At 41.7% G+C, this 19377-nt stretch overlaps 1 protein-coding gene across 4 annotated transcripts in view; it reads left to right on the forward strand.

Annotated features, from left to right (window-relative positions):
* Nucleotides 1-19377, forward strand: part of SNX25 (sorting nexin 25) — a 123727-nt gene that overhangs the window by 62111 nt on the left and 42239 nt on the right. For 3 of the 4 annotated variants that reach the window (XM_044911731.1, XM_021694293.2, XM_044911739.1), the window contains one exon: nt 17883-18064. In XM_044911731.1, coding sequence (XP_044767666.1) covers nt 17883-18064 — 182 coding nt within the window. Of the gene's footprint in view, nt 1-17882; nt 18065-18950; nt 18963-19377 lie in introns of those variants that run through there. The other variant, XM_044911745.1, reaches the window with a different exon arrangement.

Consider the following 19377-nt stretch of genomic DNA (forward strand, 5'->3'; position numbering starts at 1 on the left):
GCTTTTAGTCGGCATGAGGAAGGAAGTCTCTGGAGGCTTTTGAGCAAGGCATGTGTGGTCTGATTGATTCCTGCAGGATTGTGGGCTCTGTTCCTCTCCTTTTTTCCTACTGTTCCTGCAGAGAAGATCCTACATCTGCAAAGACCCTATTTCCAAATAAGGTCACATTCACAGGTACCAAGGTTTATTCGCTTCATTTCGGACAGATATTTTTAAGAGGATGCGAGAGAAGGAATTCTAGTTGCCACCATTATCTTTCCTCATTGTTCCTCCTTGAGTTTAGTCAGAGATACCTTTCCTTATTTTGTGGTGTTGTATTTGTTTACTAGGGCTGCCATAACAAAGTAGCACAGACCGAGTGCTTAGACAACAGAACATTATTTTCTCACAGTTCTGGAGCCTGCAAGTCCGAGATCAAGGTGTCCAAGGGGTCGGCAGGGTTGGTCCCTCCTGAGGACTGTGACAGAAGGGTCTGTTTCAGCATCTCTTCTTGGCTTGTAGTTGGCTTTCTCCCTCTGTCTTCACATTGTCTTCCCTCTGCCCAGGTCTTTGTCTAAATTTCCTGTTCTTGCAACACTAGTCTTATTGGATGAGGGTCCACACTAATGGCCCCATTTTCGCTTAATCACCACTGTAAAGACCCTGTCTCCAAATACGGTCATTCTGAGGCCCTGGAGGTTAGAACTTAATGAATTTGAGGGTGGGAGGGGGGCACAGAAAAGCCCATACAATGTTATTAAACATTGTCAGTGATACTTTCATGCTTCTCTTTGCCATTTGAGCTGCTCTCAACTTTCTCGGGTATCCTGGCCTCCCTCTACCAAGCATTGGGGAAAAGGCAGACAAGCTGAGCTCACTTGGGGCCTTGGAGCTATGTTGCCTTGGGACAGAAAATAGAGGAGACCGGTTTACTTCTCTGAGGTCACTGGTTAACAGTGATTATCATCATGTCCACAGAGTGTAATACTCAAATGGATTTTAGTCTTCTTGCTTTTTGCAAAGATAAATTGTCAAGATTAGTCTTTTATTACGTACTTAGTATTTAACATGAACATTTAACATGAGAATGTAAGCACATTGTAGGTATATAAGGACAAATTAACTGCTAAGAATGTATTCTTAATTTGATGTATTCTGGTTGAATTTTGATTATAACTTAAGCATTCAGTTTATTATATGTATTAGTTTCCTAGAGCTGCCATAGCAAAGTACCACAAACTGGGTGTCTTAAATAAGAAAAATGCATTCTTTCGCAGTTCTGGGGGCTAGAAGTCCCAAGCCAAGGTGTCAGCAGGGCCATGCTCTCTCTGAATGCTCTAGGGAAGAATCTCTTCCACACCGTTTCCTTAGCTCTTGGTATTGTCAGCAGTCCTTTGGCTTGAACACATGTCACTCCAGTCCCTGTCCCTATCATGACATGGCATTCGCCTTGTGTCAGTGTCTCTTGTTTCTTATAAAGATACCAGTCCTATTGGATTAAGGCCCACCTTAATTAAAACGAGCTCATCTAAATTTAGTACATCTGCAAAGACCCTATTTCCAAATAAGGTCACATTCACAGGTACCAAGGTTTAGAACTTCAACATATCTTTTTGGGGGACACAGTTCAACCCACAGCATTATAACTGATATGTTCAAGATAGCATTGGAGTGACTTTTTTTCTGAAAATGCTAGAAACATTTATTTTCAGTAAGCTCTCTGACCACATTAAGATGCGCTGCATTACTCTTCTTTTGGGTTAATTCTGGTACCAGCAGTTAGCTTTTCTAAATTAGTCCCTTGGGGCACCTGGGTGGCTCAGTCGGTTGGGCATCTGACTCTTGATTTCAGCTCAGGTCATGATCTCAGGGTCCTGAGATTGAGCCCCGTGTCAGGTTCCACGGTGAGCAGGGAGTCTGCTTGAGATTTTCTCTCTCCCTCTGCCCTGCCCTTTCTTTTTGTCTCTCTAAGGTAAATAAATAAATCTTTGAAACAATAAAAATAAATTAGTCTCTTTTAAGTCTGTAATAGGGTTCAAAGTAAGAAATAAAATCTCAGCAAAAAGTAGGATAGCTGAAACCATTAGGTGATTTCAGCCACAGTGTGTCTTTATGTCCAGAACAAAGACAGTTTCCATGGAATCCGCACTCTGGCAAAATGTGTGGGTCTGTATAAGAATGAAGGGAAGCATAGCAGAGGGAGGAGGGAGGTAAAGTGGATTTCATTAGAAGTTAAAAACTTGTGTGTGTCACAAGAAAGTAAAAAAGACAATCCACAGAATGGGAGAATATATTTGCAAGTCATATATCTGATTGTATCCAGAATATATAAGGAACTCCTGCAACTCAATAATCAAAAGACAGTGTAATTGAAAAATGGGCCAAGGATTTGCATAGCCATTTCCCTAAAGAACCTATATAAATGGCTAATAAGCACATGAAAATATGCCCTACATCATTCCATACTAGGGAAAAGCAAATTAAAGCTAATATGGGATACCTGTTACACTCACTATAGAGTGTAAAAAAAAAATTGGTAAGGAGGTGGAGAAATTGGAACTTGTGTACGTTGCTGGAGGAGATGGATAATAGTCTGGCAGTTCTCCAAAATGTTAAACATAGAATTACCATGAGATCTAGAGTTTCCACCCCTAAGTACGTACCTAAGAGAAATGAAAACATACATCCACAAAAAAACCTGTGCTTGAATGTTTGTAGTAGCATTATTCATAATAGCCAGAGAGTAGGAACAACCAAAATGGCCATGAACAAAAGGTGGTATATCCGTACAATGGAATATCATTCAGCAATAAAAAGGAATTGATTCATAAAATACATAAATAACTATTAATACATGCTACAGCATGGATGAACCTTGAAAACATTATGATAAGTGAAAGAAACCAGTTATAAAGGCCACATATTGTGTGATTCCCTTTATATGAAATGCCCAGAATAGGCAGATCTGTACTGACAGAAAGTAGATTATTGGTTACCTGGGGCCATCAGCAGAGAGTGAGATGAGTTGGCAGGGGAAGTAAGTACAAGTTTGAGTATGAGGGCTAGTGGGTACAAGTTTTCTTTTGGGGGGAATGCAAATGTTCTTCTACATTCAGATTATGGTGATGGTTGCATAACACTGAATATACTAAAAACCATTGAATTGTATGTGGCAAATGGATGAATTTATAGTATGTGAATTTTATCTCAGTAAAGCTGTTTAAAAAAAGGAATGAGAAGGTAGAGACTAAAAATTCAGCTCGTGGCAAAACTAATTTAAGTGTGTGGCTGCCACATTGGACGCTAAGGAAATAATCAGGAATTTCTAGGAGTTTTTAGCGTTTATTAAGTTCTACTAAATGAAGTAGCATGTTCAAGTGTCTAGGCTGGTCTCTGGCAGGTAAATGTGTAGTAAAGTTGAACTGGAATAATAAGTAAAGTCTTATTTTATAAGCGCTTTTTGATCAAATGTATTTCTGTTTTTAAGTTTATTCTAAATTCTAATTGGATCATTCTGGTTTATCTGGTTTGGCTTTGAGCCAGAGAATCTCTTTCTCAGAGTCTAGGACTCTGCTTCTTGTGTATGCAAAACTAGCTTGAAACAACCTTACAGGCTTAGAGTTTGGGAGAAGTGATCTCCATTTGCAGGGGACTTCGTGTGGGCCCAGAGGACAGAATGTGTGCTAGAGAACTTAGCGGGGAGAACCAGCTTTGGTGTTGCTTCATTCACAAAGCAGACTCTCACACTTAATGAAGCCACACGTAGCATTTAATAGTGGGGAGGTAACTGTGACCAAAACAAAGATTTTTATAATTACCTTCCCAGGTTAGTCTGTGTATCACCAGAATGTTTTGATAGAATATTCACATTATATTTTTATTGACTAATTCCATTTAAAAAGGGTGTTCAATACTTTTATAAGTTATTTGAGTTATTAGATTTTCTAAATCTTATAAAAATTAATTTTTGATAAATAATTAAAAATTTTGTCCCTAATTGTATTCAGGTTATGGTTAATGGCATGGTTAATAATTCAAGTCTATTTATGTTCATATTTTTATAATAAAGAGAACATTTGAGTGTAGTGCCTCTGGACATTATAGCCCTAACAAAGTTAGAGAAACCGTGTAATGCACAATCACATATAAATGGAAATAGAAAATTTAAAGTTGATTATTTATGAAATCTTTTTTTTAAAGATTTTATTTATTTTGAGGGAGAGAGTGCAAGAGTGGGTAGGGGCAGAGGGAGAGAGAATTTCAAGCAAACTCCACCCTGAGCATGGAGCCTGAACTGGGGCTCAATCCCACGACCCCACGACCCATAGATCATAACCCAAGCTGAAACCAGGAGCCAGATGCTCAACCAACTGAGCCATCCAGGAGCCCCTATTTATGAAATCTTTTAAAGTATTTTTGGAGTCTCCTGACTAGGAAGGTGATGCAATGTCTGGGAATGAGGTATTCCAGTCTGGGAATTTTAAATAATTTTAAATAATTAGGTCGTTATAAGTGCACATACTTTTTTATAGAAGAGGAAGATGAAATTTAGCATTCCCCATTGTCTTTACTTTTTCTTTTAATTGAATATTCAGTAACATCTTATAGGAAGTAGTTATTGTTTGTGAGATTTGGAGTTTTAATGTGTGGCTGGCAAATAAAAGGTTACTTTAAAAACCGGTTCTAGATAGCTACTGTATCATTCCTTAAACTGATCTTTTCAAACAAATTTGTGTGTTTATTTTCCTCCCTGTTAAAGTCATTAAGGAAAGTTAAATTTTTAGCATTAAAGGCTCCCCAAAACATAATTGTTGAGTTATTTTTAGTGATCTTTGAATTTTAGGGATAGTGTGCTTTAGTGAAAATAGGGAAAGAATCAGGGAAAAACCTCAGGCAAAGAATCAGGCAAAGAATCAGGGAAAAACCTCATTCTGTTAATCTCTTGCCACAAGCCCGGCTGGCCTGCGTTGGTTTCCTTAAACCTGGAAAATCAGGCTGTGCTCGTTTATATCTCTGAGTGACCATGTAGCAATGCAACCAGGTTGTGTGTGCGATTGTAAGCACTTTCTTTTTTTTTTTTTTTTTTAAGATTTTTTATTTATTTATTTGAGAGAGAGAATGAGATAGAGCATGAGAAGGGGGAGGGTCAGAGGGAGAAGCAGACTCCCCGCTGAGCAGGGAGCCCGATGCGGAACTCGATCCCGGGACTCCGGGATCGTGACCCGAGCCAAAGGCAGTCGCTTAACCAACTGAGCCACCCAGGCGCCCGTTGTAAGCACTTTCACTTCCAGTACTGTTTCTCCTTATTTCCATGTTATTTCTGTGAGTGGGAAACTGAAGTTTTAAAAAAGAATGAACAGATGGAGGATCCTAAGAATATTTTAGGATTGAACCTAGAGATGGGAACTTTATTTATGAATGTAGTGATATATATGTGCTATAAATATAGTTTTGTTTTTACATATAAAGATGTTTCTGGCAAGTCTTTTTCTTTTTTTTTTTTAAGATTTATTTATTTATTTTAGAGAGAGAGAGGGTACATGAGCAGGAGGGACATAGGAAGAGGGAGAGACAATCTCAAGCAGACTCTATGCTGAGGGCGGAGCCCAATGTGGGGCTCCATCTCTCGACCCTGAGATCATGAGTTGAGCTGAAATCAAGAGTTGGACGCCCAACTGACTGCACCCACCAGGCGCCCTCTCCTTTTTTAAAGATTTATTTACTTATTAGAGAGAGAGAGCATGTTCGCGAGAGAGAGCGCGCGTGCGTGCAAGCAGGGTGCGGGGGAAGGGCAGAGGGAGAGAGAATCCTGAAGTAGGACCGGTCCCCCCCCCCGTTGAACGCAGAGCCTGGTGCAGAGCTCCATCATGACCCTGAGCTGAAATCAAGAGTTGGCTGCTTGACCCAGGCACCACAAGTCTTTTTCAGTCAAAATCACTGACAACTAAGAAATGTTATGCAATTGTGAAAATACCTTGAACATTTAAGGAAAAAGTGTCATATAACAGGTTGGGAGAAATTACTTGACTGCACGCTCTCTGAGACCTTAAGGAACCAGCCAGCTAACTCAGGATGACAGAGGAGGGCCTGGGGACTATTTTACTTTGTATATTCATGAAGGGTCAAAATAAGGCTTTTTTGAGGCTTCAACAAACTCCAGCAAATTCACATAAAACTCTGCATGTGTTTTAGATTCACTAATCACTTTTTTTTTAAAGATTTAATTTATTTATTTGACAGAGAGATAGAAAACACAAGTAGGCAGAGAGGCAGGCAGAGAGAGAGGGAGAAGCAGACTCCCCACTGAGCAGGGAGCCTGACATGGGGCTCGATCCCAGGACCCTGGGATCATGACCTGAGCCGAAGGCAGACGCTTGACCGACTGAGCCACCCAGGCGCCCCTCACTAATCACTTTAGATTAGTACATCATAAATGAGGAACAAATTACTCTCCTTAACAAAGTAGGAATTTTAATTTGATTTTTAATGGCTTTTGGGGGGGAGATTTTTATCTTTTCAAGAAATAAGGTATCAAATGATTTTTTGACATCTTTACAGAGCTTCATGGTTTAATTGCTGACATGATTCTAGGGAAAATAAGTCCTAGAAAAAAAATCATATTATCAAACTCATCTCCATGTATTACGGGTAAGAAAATTTTATTAGGTATAATTAAGGGAAAAGGTCTTAGAGAAAACTTATAAACACTAAACAATTTGAAACAATTAGTCTCAGAAGATTTAGTTTGTTCACAGAATTTTCTTGCCTCTGACCTTATTTTATCATTCATCCTGGCCAAATGTACTGACTAAGGCCTGAGTTTTCCCCACTAATAACCTTAACTGCTTATTGGTCATGGAATTTAGGAAGTTTAGCCAAGTCCAGCTAGATAATTTCAGTGAACTTTTTCCAGTCTTCATCCTCTTTGACCGTTCGGTACATTTGACATTGTTGACTATCCTGGCTAGCACTCTGTCTCATTCTTCTTTGTTCTTCTGCTTGCTTATTCTCTGTTCAGCCTTTAAATGTTGGAGTTTCTTAGTATTTGTTTCTAACTCTCTCATTACTTTATACCTGCATGGCCCAATATAAGAGCTATTAATTATTTATGGCTATTTAAATTTAAATTAATTAAAAGTAAATACAAATTTAAAACTCAGTTTTTTTATCATACCAGCCACATTTCAGTTGTTCAGTAACCGTATGTGGCCACCATATTGGATAGCACAGAAAGAATATTTCCATCACCGTGGAAGTTCTGTTGGGCAGCACTGCCTCTACCCTTTCTTTGGCTAGTTTTCTCTTTCCCTTACCTATATGCTGGTAAGTCTCCAAATTTCTCTCTACAGAACTTCTGTGCTCTACTTTTCTACTTACTACTGCTTACTCAGTGTTTTTATTTGGATATCATAAAGGGACCTCCAAATGAAAATGTTCAAATTAAAGTACCACATAACTGGTCACTCTTGTTTCAGTGACCAGGGATCACCATCCATCCATATGTCACAAACGAGGAGTCATCTCTGTTCATTCCTTCTTCTTCATGTACTATGTCGATTCCATTATTGTCACACAGATTGACCTCCTAAGTATATCTCAACTCTTGTTCTCTTTCTCTACACAACCATCTTCCACGACCGGTCTCTCTTGACCTATGGTAATAACTTCTTAATTGGTCTCCTTCTATCTACTCCTGCCCCTGTTTAATACATTTTTTCATATAAAGTCACAATGATTAAAAAAAAATGCAGGTGCTGTCATGTTACCTCCATGCTTAAAACCCTTCATTGTCTTGCCATTGTCCTTAGACACGCAGCCCACAAGGTCCTGCTTGCTCTGGCCCGCGTTTCTGTCTTCAGCCTCATCTCTTGCCGTTCCACTCCCTCTCGTTGTACTCCAGCCACACCAGTGTTTCTTTTTCCTCAACTCACCCTGATTCATCCTGCCTCATATTCCCTGCCCATTTTCTTGATTCTTCTTAGAATGCTACCCTCCTCCCAATCTCACTCTGTCTAGGTAATTCCTACTTACCTTTATAATTTATCTCAGATGTCTCTTCTCTGATCACAACCCCACTTCCCCTGATTCTGGGTAGGTAAGAAAACTCCTGAGTTTTTAGGACCCCTCATATCAGTAGAGAATAATGTACTCTGGAGGAAGTCTTAATCACCAGAAGTAGGTCTTTAGTCATTCAGCAAACATTTTTTTGAATGCCATTACGTGTTAGGCACCGCTGTGCAATGAGAAAAACTGTCTCTGACCTTAAGGAGATCATAGTCTAACAGGGAGACAGGGAGATACACATACAAAATTATAATACAATTTGATAATGTGGTGAGAGTTACATGTTCAGGATTTAGTAGTGGAATGGATGTGCGGGGCAGTCAGCTCTACCTGGAACAGAGGTCAAGACAGACTTTTTCTTCAGAGTAGCAGCATTGAGTTGGAAAGATTGAATGGCCCTCATTTCCTTCTGGGCTTATCAGGTGGATATGGATAGATGGTACCACATGTCCACAGACAAAGAAGACAGTTGTGGAATGGCCTCCTGTGTGTAAGTTATGTCAAGTGAGACACTGTGCTGGTGCTTGGCATGTAATGGAGAAGTAAGGCTTAATAGGAAGACAGGAGCTGAAACTAAAGGGACTTGTAAGCTATCCTAAGAAGTTTGGACTTAATCCTGTAGAGCAGTGGTTTTCAAACTATTGTGTGCATCAGGATCACCTGGAGGGCTTGTTACAATGCAGATTCCCAGGCCCTACTCCAAAGGTTCTGATTCTGGAGATCTGGAGTGGGCCCTAAGAGTTTGCAGTACTCACAGGTTCCCCAGTAATGCTGATGCTACTCATCCAGGAACCACACAGAGCCACTGCTGTAGATAATGAAGAGCCATTAATGTATTACTGTTTGTATTTTAGTAGCCAACTCTTTAGCTTTTTATTTACAATTAGAACAGCCAGACTAGTTGAGTAATAGTCTATTGAAATAAGCGGACTGCTGTGGTCTGAATGTTTGTGTCTCCCAAAATTCTTACATTGAAATCCTAACACCCAAACATGATGGTAGTAGGCGGTGAGGGCCTTGGGAGGTACTTACGTCATGAGCGTGGAGCCCTCATGGATGGGACTAGTGCTTTTATCAAAGAGGCTCCAGAGAGATCCCTAGCTGCTTCTACCATGTGGCAAAAAGGTGGCCAACTGCATCCTGGAAGAGGGCTGTCACCAGAACCTGCCCATGCGGGCACCCTAATCTTGGATTTCCAGTCTCCAGGACTGAGAAACAAATTTCTGTTGTTTATAGCCGCCCAGTCTGTGGTTGTAGGTGCCGGAATGAACTAAGACATGGGCTAAGTATAGGAATTCTAAGTAGTACCAGGACATAAGCTAAATTGTCCCTGCAGCTTGGTGGGAATAAGTCCAGGATTACAGCTCCCTTTTTAAAGCCTTCTTTTCTGTTCTTCTGTTCTGAATCCTGAAATGTTATGAAGAATAGTTAAGGTGATTCAAGAGTAACATTTATTCAGCTGACTACAATAAAGGACATGATGTTGATTTGAGTCTGCTAGAAACTGCCAAGTATTAATAGTATACCCTGGGGAGTAATATGCTCATAGTATAGTAATATGCTCAAAACATAGGGCTTTGGTCACGTTGTGCATCTTCTTTAGAGTTTAAGTAAACCATTTTAGAACTGCATATATCAAGTAGAACTATAGAAGACCTTCAGAAAATACTGCGTATGTATATGGACACAGATAGTTGCTGATAAGGACCATAATGATTTCCATTAGAAGTTACTTTAATAAAGATAATATATACCTTCTTTGTCTGATCTTGCATTTAAAGGTGCCCCTGCCTGAAAGAAGGGAGCTAATCTGTAGACTCTAGTGGACTTCTCAGCATCCTTCATTGTGCTTTGATATGATCTGATTTTCTAGCATTGTAGCAATCTGATACAAACAGTTCCTAATTTATGAATGACCTAAACTTAGAAGACACCTCAGCCTATGGCTACAGGGGCCCTTGCCAGGGTTTCTCCCTGCCCGGCCCTCCTGCTGTGAGTACTGCAGCCTCTGGCACCTGCTGTCCCTTCTCCAGCATCCCACCTGGCTCCCTGGTCCCTGTCCGTCCTCTGCCTGGAGGGTCTAAGGGCTCAGGGCTCTTCCACTACTCTCTCTATAGTCCTATAACATTATAGCCAGTCCTCCTCCCACCTCTGTACCCCAAGAAAACTTTAATCATCATATATTCTAACACCTGCATTTATACAAATGAAGTTCAGGTCTAGAGATGGTAAATAATATACCTGGTGTAACTAGAACTAGTCACACACAGATCTTGAACTTGAACTTGAACCCAGGTCTCCTGATTTTTAGTCCTGGTCTCTTCCCACTACACTGCTTATTCACATGGGTAGATGTTATGAAAGTCTTGTTCAAAACTTACAAATTATTGGGCTGGATCTGTGTTCTAAGTGTATGTCTCATACCTGTTCAACTCATGGTTCCTGTTTGGGAGCAGGACTCTCCTAGCTATTGTGTGGATTTAGTTGATACGACATTATTACTTTAAAAATGTATTGCAGGCATGTTGGAGGGCTTTAAACCAAAGGAAGTGCAGGGAGTTTGAGTACTTGAGACATTTAAAGGAAGGAAGAAAAGGTGTACTGTAAGCATACCTGACCAGACTGGGCCAGGTCAGACTACCAGCTCTCTGTACTCTTCTCCATTATAACATGAGAGCTTCCGCCATCAGCTCCCGCCGTGTTCTGCTTATTCCTCAAGTATGCGTTCTGCTAAAGTGGAGTGACACTTTATACTGAAACTCAGGTGTTTGATGTGGTAAGAAAATCCCAGGTGTTCTTTTTGAAAAAGAACATACTGGCCTCAAGTTGAAAAGTAAGATAGATGTATATATATTTTAGTTCCTGGGCAACTTCTGAGGTGATTTTCAGATAATTTTGAAGAAATTTGTGATGATTAGTAACTACTGAGAATTGCTGTTAGTTTCGTGTTAAAAAGTGGAGCACCATTTTTCATTTTGAAAGTTGACTAGTCCCTAGGTAAATACATACCCGTTCCTTGACTCCTTCTCTCAAGAGGGTTTATTAAAACTTCTATTTACATGAACAAGAAGGATTCAAAGGATTGTTAGTTTGTCACTATGGACACGAGTTGAGGAATGGAGGCCCAATATTTTCCGGTGAGGAACTCCTTTAATTCCTTACCTCGAGGGCCTGGGTGGGGTGTGGAGGGGGTGGGGAGGTAGGGGACCGGGCAAGAACAGGCCTGTGCATCCTGGGGAGGAAAGCCACGTGTTGGGGAGTCAGGGGAAGGGGGCAAGTGTGCATGCAGCCCTGTCTCCTTAACTGTCACAGAGTTTGTACTTCTCGGTGGGGTGGGAGTGCAGGGCACAGTTTGGCCCCCCCAGGGTGCTTGGGGCATTTGACAGTGTCCAGAGACCTTTTTGGGTGTCCCATCTGGGGGAAAGTATGCTGCTGGCATCTAGTGGTAGAGGCCAGGAATGCTGCTCAGCATCCCGCAATGCACAGGACGGCCCCCACGAGAAAAATTTGTCCAGCCCAAAACGTCAGTAGTGCTGCTGATGAGAACGCCTGCTCTGTTACACATCGACTCCCCCAGTCAGCCTGCCGAGAGTGTTGCCATCAGGAGATGTCTTGGGATTTGGTAGCGTGCTATGAGAAAAGAAAAAATACTCTGCTCGTGACATTTTCTAGGACCTGAAAAAGAAAGTAGTGCCATGTTAATCCACTTACACTTGTGCTGTTTCTGGAGTCCTTAGTTTACACTGTAAGTGACTTCACTCTCCTTTGCTTCATTAGAAGTCGTACGTAACAGTTCTCCCTGGTGTTTGTACTTTACTGATAGACACTTCACTTGCTTGAAGAAGAACTGTATTGTGGGAAGAAAGTTTAAAGCAAAAAGCAGTGCCCGATGTTGTCCATAGGTCTCCTGCAAGATCTTCATAGCCAAAAGCATTCACCCAATGTCTAATCTGAATTTCTTTTTTCAGCAGAGGAACCCAATGCACCCATTTCCTTTTGTTGTGGCCTCGGTAGAATCTGGACTATTCAGAAGGAAGAACAGTAAATATTTATAATTCATTGCTTTAGAATATTCTATCACTTGTGTGTTCATCTTGGCACCAGTTTCAAGAGCCACTGCCATTCAGTGTTTCACCTGCCACTGTTTATCTTCTTGGCTTCTTTTTAAAGCTAGGTCAAACAGTTGTGTGATTCACCGGCTTGTAACAATGCACAGTGTTCCCTAACACTCGACAGAGAGCCAGCCATGTGAATCTGGCTTGAGCTGGGCCACAGTGTGTTGTCACATGCCCACTGGCCTATACTTTTCGTGGCACGAATACTTCCTGACTGAATGGGTTTTCAGGTCACAGAGCATATTCATCTACATCGCTGGATTTACAAGGATTTTGGCACGACACACACACGGGCTGCATGAGTTCCATGTTACTCATTTAGCACTGAACGTGGTATTAGTTTTCTGAGGCAAAAATAAACAGAATTGCCTAAGCAACAAGCTGCTGTCAAATTCGTTAGCAACAAGCTTTGTGATCAGACAATGGCATTGTATTCACGTGAGCAGGCGACATTCAAGTAGAACACGAGAATATTCTTCTCAGCCCTGCAGCTGGGTTTTAGATGAAGGTTTATTCTCTTTCTTCCTTCCTTTTGGAATTTGCTTCTAGTTTTTGTGCTTTTAGAAAGGTTTTTATGCTTTCTTAAGAGAAGAATTTGGTTGTTGATAAATGTGTGTCAATTTCTTCCTATATATGTCTCTTTACTAGCCTATTTTAACCCCAAATTAAAACTGTGGCCTAGATTTATTTTATAAAAGGCAATTATTTTGTTCCCAAACTTTAGGGTATTTTAAATATGCGTAAAATAGGGATGCCTGGGTGGCTCAGTCGTTAAGCGTCTGCCTTCAGCTCAGGTCATGGTCCCAGGGTCCTGGGATCAAGCCCCACATCGGGCTCCTTGGGAGAGCCTGCTTCTCTGCCTGCCGCTCCCCCTGCTTGTGCTCTGTCAAATAAATAAATAAAATCTTTAGAAAAAAATGTGTAAAATTTAGATTTTAAAGATGTATGTTTTAAAAATGAAAATATTTTTTCTGAAAAATTAGCTGTTCCAAACGTGTGTTTGTTTTGGTACACACAGAAAGCATCCTAGTTTGTGCTAGACTGATTTGGAAGCAGACTTACATTTACCTTTATCTCCCACTAAGGGGACTCTGAATTACTATTTTTTCCTTTTGAGGTTATCCTCATTATTATTATTAACATTGAGTTAATGAGCTCCTTGGTCTGGGCCTATCAGCCAAGCATAGGACAAGTTGAGAAACTATTATTAAAGTCAAATGAAAGCATCTCTTCAGCACACATACAGAAAAGTCATCCTATAATATCTGACAGACCCTCTGGAACAAAGCCATCTGTTGACCTGAAGTCTACCTATTACCCTTGTGCTATGTACAGAAAAGAGCTGCTTCTGAAAGATCAAATGTTTTGTGGTACTCACCGAAGTTGTCTCAGTAGTTTGTTCAGCTTGCCTAGGTACTGTTTTAGGCATCTGCACAAACTGACTAAGTGGGTCGAGAGAGGTAATGACCATCTTAGGGACTGGAGGTCTCCGGCAGAGTTCTATAAAACATTACAAAGTGTTCTATAAAACAGTTGGAGGGGCACCAAGAAGCAGAACCCAGACTCCCTTCTTTAATATGGGTAGTTCCAATCTAAGCTGAGCACATTAGAACTCACCTTCAGAAGGTGTGATCTACCTGCCTAGGTATATTTATATTTTTCTAGTGGTCACCTAGGCCCTGAACATTGCCTGAAACAATCTCATTGTTTCTGAAGTGAGCCTGCTCTTCTGCGTTCCATAGAGGATTTCCCACTTTCCCACTTTCTGCAGGCCTCTGAACAATTGCCCTTTTTACTTATCTCCCTGTAAGCAGATAACCTTACTCACTACTTCAAGGAAACGGAGACCATATGAGGGGAACCGCCCCAGCTTCCAACCACCAGTCTTCAAACTTGCTTTGTATGTATCCCCTCTCTTCTGCCTTCTGTGTTACTGTGGTGGAGGAGGTGGCCTTTTTCCAGAGCTGGTCCATTTACCTGTCTTCTGGATGCCTCTCCCCATCTGTCACTTCTCTTTCTATCTTAACTGATTCCTTCTCATCAGCATTAAAACCAGCTCATCTCTCTCCCATAAAAAAAAAAAAAAAAAAAAAAGCCTTTCCCTCAATCCCAATCCTGCCTCCATGTTGTGTATGCAAAGCCTGTCCATTCTCCACAAGGAAATGACTAAATATTTAGTCATTTTTAGAAATTAATATTGTGTAAGTTTTTTGTTTTTACTTGAAATTGTATAATGCTAACATAAGGAAACATACCATTATAAATGTTTTTGAATTAAATCTTAAAAAAAAAAAAGTTCTTGCTAAGACCATATAACTCCTAAGTGGCACAGCCAGAATTCAAATTTAAGTCTGATTCCAGACGCTACTGAAAACTCTCCACTGTATTTAACATGGATGTCGCTAGTGATTGGCAATGGCAGATTTGGTGGGGAGAAGGGATAGAAACCATATTGTTGCCGTAGAGGTAAGGATACTCTGTTTCTCTCCTTCAGAGCCCAAGTTTAGAGAAGCACAATACCTGAAACATAATAAGCGCTTAGCGAAATGTTAGCTCTATGGTTGTTACCGCTCAGGAATACTTGACACAACTCATTCATCCATTTCAACAAATATTTAATGAGTTTCCGCTGTGTTGCCAGGCACTGTTAAAGGTGCTGGAGATACAAGAGTGTATAAATAAGCAAAATGCCGACCTTGATGAGGACCTGCTTACAGGAGAAATAAGTCGAATATAAGTGTGGTTATAGGTGGAGAAAGTAAAGCAGAGAGGGAGAAAGGCAGTGTTGTAGGCTGGGGGTTGCAGTTAGAAATAGGGTACCTAGGGAGGGCTCCCCCGAAACCTGAACTGAGGATCTGAGGGAGGTGAGGAAGTGAGCCCTGCAGATCCAGGGGTGGATGAAAGGGCCTCACTGAGGGAAGGCATGAAAAAGCCCTGAGCAGGGAACCACCCAGTGTGTTCAGGAAGCTCGTCATCAAAGACCACGTATTATATGAAATGTCCAGAATAGGCAAATCCATAGAGAAAGCCCCATAAAAATGCCCAGGGCTGAGAGGGTTGGGTGACTGCTAATGGGTACCTGGCTTCTTCCGAGGGTGATGAAAATTTTCTAAATAAGTGATTGTGGTGACGGCTGCACAGTCTGTAAATATACTAAAAGAAGTTAAATTGTACACTTTAAATAAGGAGAATCGTATAGTCTGTGAAGTGTATCTCAATAAAGCTGTTATTTAAAAAAGGCAAGAGGGGCGCCTGGGTGGCTCAGTCGGTTAAGCATCTGCCTTTGGCTCAGGTCATGATCCCAGGGTCCTGGGATCGAGGCCCGCATCGGGCTCCCTGTTCGGCGGGAAGCCTGCTTCTCCCTCTCCCACTCCCCCTGCTTGTGTTCCTGCTCTCACTGTGTCTCTCTCTCTGTCAAATAAATACATAAAATCTTAAAAAAAAAAAAAAAAGCAAGAGCCCATAAGGAAACCGGTGTGGTTACATGTGTGCGGAGTCAGAGAGGATGAGTCTGGAGTGTGTAGGGCCTCTGTCCCCCTGAAAGAGCCTTGCCTTTCGCTGCGGGAGAAATGGGGGCATGGGGGAGGGTTCTGAGCAGGGGAATGATGTGATCGGGTTGATAGCTTAAACAGGTTAGCCTTGGCTGCCATGCTGACAAAGACTGAAGGGGAGACGAAGGGGACAGCATGGGACCAGCTGGGAGGCTGTGCCTAGCACACACGAGATACTGTTTTTCCCGTGTTGCTGAAATTCCTTCTTTGGCTTCTCTGTAAACCACACACTCACATTCTCCTTCTGTCTCTCCTTCACCATCTCCTTTGCTAGCTCTGCTTCTTCTTTCTCACTATTAAATGTAGGGTTTACTTAGATTCTGTACTGGGACCATTTTATCTCCTCCTGGGTTGTCTCACCTACTCCTGTGACTTGAGTTACCATCGACTGCTGAATACTTCTCAACTCCACACCTTGTATCTCTGCTCAGGTAGCCAAATGCCCTTAAACTCAGTTTGCCTGTTCTTTTGCTGTGTAACAAAACCACCCCAAAATGCAGTGTCTTAAACAATAGTCCTTTCTTTTGTACACAAATTGGCAGTCTGAGCAGGTTTGGCAGGGATGACTCTTCTCTCCTTGACTGTGGCTGGATGCCTCACCTTCAAGATGGTGTATGTGCATGGTGCCAAGTTGGTGCTGGATGTGAGCCGAGGTCCAGCCAGGGCTATGGTCTGGGGGACCTCTCCATGTAGATCTCTCCAATGACTGCTTTGGCCTCCTCAAAGCACAGAGGCCTCCTGGCTGGTGGACGATTTACCAGGTGGCTGGCTCAGGGCTCCAAGTGTGTGGCCTTTTACGATCTAGCTTTAGAAGTCATGGGTTCACTTCCTCTGTAATCACAAACCCACCTGTGTTCGGGAAAACGGAACACATACCCTCCTTCTCAGAGGGAGATTGTCACAGTAACATTGACAAAAAGAGCAGGTGAGATGAGAGATCTTGTGAGCACCTTTGGCAAATATCATCTGTCACATTGTCCACAGTTGAATTTAAGATCTTTCATAAACCTGTTTTTTCTATAATGTTCCCTGGTTCATAATTGGCCCCACCACCTCCATGGCTGCTCATGGCAGAAACTTGGGAGCATCTTCGATACCTCTGTTTTCTTTACATTCTTCAGCCACCTACCCTCTCCCCTGTCTGGTCAATCACAGGGTCCTGTTAGTTCTCTTTATAAATCACTCTCAGATCCTTCTAGTCCCCTCTCCTGCCCTTGCTGTGACCCTGGTTTAGGCATCTGCCTCCTGGGTTACTGCAGTGGTCTTCAACTGGTTTCTCTTCTTGCAGTCTTTTGCCTTCCAGTTATTTTTTTTTTTTACCATTCGTGTATAATCTTTAAAAACACAAACCCGTTTATGACATACTCCTGCTTAAAACCCATTAGAAGCTGCCCAGTGCTGTTGAGCTAAAGACCGAAGTTGTTCCTATGGACTAAACGGCTTTGTGTCTCTTGGCTCCTGCCTCCTCCACATTTACTTTGGATCACTATCTCCCCCTTGCATCTGCTGCACTGGTTCTTCCAGGTCCTCCCAGGCTCTCTCCTTCCTGCCTCACAGCTTTTACTTGCACACTTGCTGCTCTCTCTGGGCGCCACATTCCACTCCTTCTTCATTTCATTTGAGTGTAATTTGCTCAGGGAAACCTGGATCAGAAGCACTGGTCAAGCAGCTCAAGGATACCTGCGCATTTTCTTTGTAGCCCATATATGCTCATAATTGCTCCTGTTGTCTTTGGATTTCTGCCTTGCTAGGCTTTAAGTTCCATGAGATTTAACAATTGGTCTTGAGTCCCAAATGCCTACTAGCCAGTGCCTGACACACAGTGAGCACTCACAGCATGCTTAGGAATGACTCTGCACACATGATACATACATATATTTAAATACACATTTACACATGCACATCGATTGTGAGTTTATGTGTATAGATGAGGTTTTTTAAAAAAATGTTTTATACCCGAGTAGGATTTTTCAGTGGTGTATTTAGAAATTAATGGTACTTCTATTTGAGGGTATATATATGTGTATGTGTGTGTGTTTAGCATGAATTCTCTTCTTTAGTACCCACTGTTCAAAATGTACCATGTCAGACACCAGTCTCGTTCAGAGTTGTTAACGTTCCCCTTTTTGTACCTTGTCCTCTGACTGGGTCCTGTCCATCCATCCCATTCAAGGTAAAGAAACTGCTGCAATGAAAGCTGATCTCCTAAGGGCCAGGAATATGAAAAGGTACATTAACCAACTGACTGTGGCAAAGAAGCAGTGTGAGAAGAGAATCCGAATCCTGGGAGGCCCTGCCTATGACCAGCAAGACGAGGGGGCCTTGGATGAGGGAGAAGGGCCTCAAAGCCAGAAGGTAGAAGTTTGTGGTTTCTTGTTTTGACCATTTCGTGTTAGTTATAAACACTCATGTGATCTCCCATCCAATCTTTTAACTTTTTGGTATTTAACATAAGACATATGTTCCAGAACAGAGACTCACATGTTTGCTCACAAAGAGCTGTATTACTTGGTGTCCTTGACTTCTGTGAATGGTAATAGGTAAGATAGGTAGGCACCGAGTATATGTGTGTGTAGGTGCCCATGTGTTTTTTCCTAATCCACAAACCCTGAGGCACACACTTACACTTACAATGGCCCAATCGAGTTACCCACTACCAGGTGGATAGAACTAACCACCCATGGAATAGAAGGTATCTTGTAAGTTATTTTACTTAGCTCTCATCACAATTCAGTGAAATTTGAATTTCTCGATCTTTCCCATTTTACAGGTGAAGAAACAAAGTTGGTTTAAGTAAATTACCTAAGCCCAGGTGGGAAGAGGCAGAACTAGATAAAAACCCAGATCTAGTTGCTTCACAATCTGAGTGCTTTCTCACTGAGCCATAATATGTCAGCAACTGTTTTTACAACAAAACTTTGGACTGTCTGATACGGGGTCCTCAAATCATGGAGCTTAGGAAAGTGTCCTAGCCCTACCTCAGTATCTGTTCTTACTCTCAAGGACCCAAGCTTGTCTTGCAAGACCCAGGGCATGCTAGGATTGAAGGAAACAGCAGCGGTACCCCCTGAGGAGCTTGTTTGTACCACTTGGGAACAGGACTTCAAGGCAGTCTCCAAACTTCTCTTTTTTAAGATGGCACTTAGCCACAAAGAGGCTACCATTAGTATAATTTGACTTTGGCTACAGCCTCTAACCTCACTTGTTTGGATTTTTAGTCTCTTGATCTTTTCTCATGCAGTTCTTGGTTTGACTTCAGATGCCTATCTGTGACTTTTCCCTTCCTCCTCATTCCAGAGATGAACTTTGACCTTTTTTCTTATTTGTGGCCCAGTCTCCATTAGAGCCTCTTCAGGATAGTTTATGCTTGACCTTGGACCAACTCTAACACAAGCCAGAGTTGTTCTTCTGCAACATCTTGGACAAGTGGCATGAATGCAGCCCCAAGTAGCTCTTGTTTTATAGAAGGGTCTCTCCTTACCACTGGAGATCTGTTTATTTTGCTCTTAGCAAATACACCTTTCTGCAATTTTGGCTTTGTGGTCCAAAGTGAAAAATTTTACCTTTTGGTGAATGTTGGAGAGAGAGTGGATTTGGCAGGTCGAATATTGTCCTTCTTCCCCTTTCTCCTCAGCCTCTGGACTCTTAAATAGATTTCCAGCCACATT

The sequence above is a fragment of the Neomonachus schauinslandi genome, chromosome 2, assembly GCF_002201575.2.
Source record: "Neomonachus schauinslandi chromosome 2, ASM220157v2, whole genome shotgun sequence".
NCBI classification, from domain to species: Eukaryota; Metazoa; Chordata; class Mammalia; order Carnivora; family Phocidae; genus Neomonachus; species Neomonachus schauinslandi.